This window comes from Chaetodon auriga, unplaced genomic scaffold (assembly GCF_051107435.1).
Source record: "Chaetodon auriga isolate fChaAug3 unplaced genomic scaffold, fChaAug3.hap1 Scaffold_82, whole genome shotgun sequence".
In the NCBI taxonomy this organism is placed as follows: domain Eukaryota; kingdom Metazoa; phylum Chordata; class Actinopteri; order Chaetodontiformes; family Chaetodontidae; genus Chaetodon; species Chaetodon auriga.
Genome location: NW_027482056.1, coordinates 1 through 2,500, shown reverse-complemented (window position 1 = coordinate 2,500; position 2,500 = coordinate 1). Strand labels below are relative to the sequence as shown.

General features: G+C 42.9%; 1 protein-coding gene across 1 annotated transcript in view; it reads left to right on the top strand.

The window, feature by feature from the left end:
- LOC143317887 (cyclin-I-like) overlaps nt 1-1,612 on the top strand; it is a 17,157-nt gene extending 15,545 nt beyond the window's left edge. Inside the window, exons 9-10 of the mRNA XM_076725775.1 lie at nt 353-573; nt 806-1,612. Coding sequence (XP_076581890.1) covers nt 353-573; nt 806-1,033 — 449 coding nt within the window. The 3' untranslated portion in view covers nt 1,034-1,612. The remainder of the gene's footprint in view (nt 1-352; nt 574-805) is intronic.
- Nucleotides 1,613-2,500: the final 888 nt, after the last annotated feature.

Below are 2,500 nucleotides of genomic sequence, written 5' to 3'. Positions count from 1 at the left end.
CTTTGTAGGTGTTGTTGAGTACTACTGCATGTGTGAATAACTTGATATGAAGCCTTTTGTGGCTCCAAAGGGGTGTGGAGTTAGAAAGAAGTAAGCTTACCACACCTCTATAGCCCGCTCCTCATCTCTGCCACACCACACCAACACACCAGAATCTCTGACCGGTTGTCATCGGGGGTAATGTAGTTGCAAGGCTTTGACAAGGAAGAAGAGTGTGTGGAATTAAAAAAGGTTTAATCTCTGGTTCTGCTGCATTGATGTTTTTGTTTGTTATTTGTACACTGACTTTTACTTGAGAACTTTCAGTCCATCCACAAGTATTTTAGTATTCCTGTAACTTCTGTCTTTCCAGGGATCATCACCACCACCTCTGAGTCTTCCAGGGACCACACCCAGCCACAGACCCCTGATGGTAGGGAGGAGGGGAGCCAACAGCCCTGGAGCTCCGTCTCCACATCCTCCTCCACCACCAACAGCAACATCCCAGCTCTACTCTCTCCACCCAAACACCTCCACCATCTTAACCACCTGCAGAAGGTCACGCTGCGCTGCAAGGCCTCTGCCAAGCGCAAGGTAACACTGTCTCTCTTAACAAAATCCTAAATCAGCTTCATGTAGGGACTTGGAAAAAATGATAAGTCAGTCGATTAGTCGATCATCAGTCATTTTTCTCTGTTTTCTGATGTTCTGTAGACCTAACAATTGACTGATTAGTCATGAACATATTGGGGAGACTAACTGATAATGAAAATAGTTGTCAGTTGCAGGTCTAGCCCTGACTCACCATATACATCTGTGTGTTCAGGTGGAGGAGATGGAGGTGGACGACTTCTATGATGCCATCAAACGGCTCTACAATGAAGACGCCACCAATGCCACCACTGCTGTCCAGGAGGGGGCAACACCTGCGATGGGGGCGATAACAGGAGGAGGAGGAGGAGGAGGAGGTCTGGGTGTCTGCAGTGTCCTGTTATCCAGACAGGAAGGCAGCTCTTCCCCCTGCCCGCCTCTGCAGCCAGTCAGTGCCTCCTAGAGACCAAACAGGAACCTGTTTACCAAAACCAGCTTCACACTGAAATCATCTTCCTGCTCCACTTTCAAAATAAACTCCTCCAATCAAAGAATTTAAACTATGACTTCTGGCAACAGTGATGGGCAACTCCCTCAGCAATAGGCAACAAGATTGAAGAAAGACAAAGGTTGTGTTCAGTGTTTCCATTTGCATGAAAAAGCAATATAAAGGCAGCTCCTCGGGAAATGTTGCCCATCAGAGTTACCAGACAGAATTCTCCATTGCATCACTGCTTTCAATGAAACGAACGGTAGAAGAAGAAAATAGTGAAGTAATAATGGAAACAAAGCAATGGTACTGATGGTTTCAGTGATCAAGTTGGTTTTGGTTTCAGTGCAAACGACCCCAGTGTGACCCCGAGCTGTTCAGCTGCCCTGAGGTCAGTTCCCATCATCCCCTGCAGCTGGAAAACAGAGCCCAAAAAAATTTAAACATTCAAAAAATAAAAAAGCTGCTGCTGCTACTATCTTATTGATTACTATTTGTTGAACACAAATACAGTATTACAAAAGGTTGAAAAAAAAATTATAAATAGAAAAAGTTACCTTCAAAAATAAAAAAAAAGAGAATTGACTTATCTACCCCAGTGTCTCACTCTCTGTCCTGTCGGAGGAGTCATCGTTTGTCAGCTTATATTTGTTGTTCACATCTTAAACTCTTTTCTTTCATTTCATATATTTATGTTTTTATTCTGTCTTCCCTTTCCTTCCTCACTCTGCATGTGTTCATCTCTATATATATCTTCTTCATGGAGTCTAAATCAAACTTATGAATGTTTCTGCGTAGATGATGATCTGTATTGCTCGCCCAGATAGATAAAGTTGAGTTTTTTTTTTAGTGAAGTGTAATTTGATCGTTAATAAGATGCTAATATAAACATCCCTCCTATGAATCCCTCTGTTTTTCCCTTCCCTCTCAGCTTGTTGTGGCGGCTTGAGTGAGTTAAGTTTCTCAGGTTGTTTTATTAACCCACCGACCAAAAAAACGTCCACTTGAAGCTGCTGCTTAGATCTGACCCGTGCAGGCGTCTTGGCTGCCAAAATGTTGCTTTGTTTTGTTTGTTTTTGGAGCCCAGCTTTTCCTGAGACAACAGACAAATTACTAGTTACCACAGCAGCTTTCAAGGGGTGGAGTTAACCACAGTCTGGCTCTCCTGAGAGTTTATTCTTTATATGAACCCTGACCTTCGTCTTCCAGGGGTTAAAAAACTGCTGTACTGAGGGACTTACAGTACCTGTCCAGTCAGGGCCCTATTCTTTAAACCTGGTTTAAGTAATCCAAGCTAACGTGATGTTATCTGGCTAAAATGATCCTACTAATCCTCATCTAGTTAACTGTGTTCATGTAACATACAGAGAGACATTGATTATTTCCCAATAACTTACACGTTCCTCTAAAACCTTAAAAAGTCTTGGACATGAGGCTTTG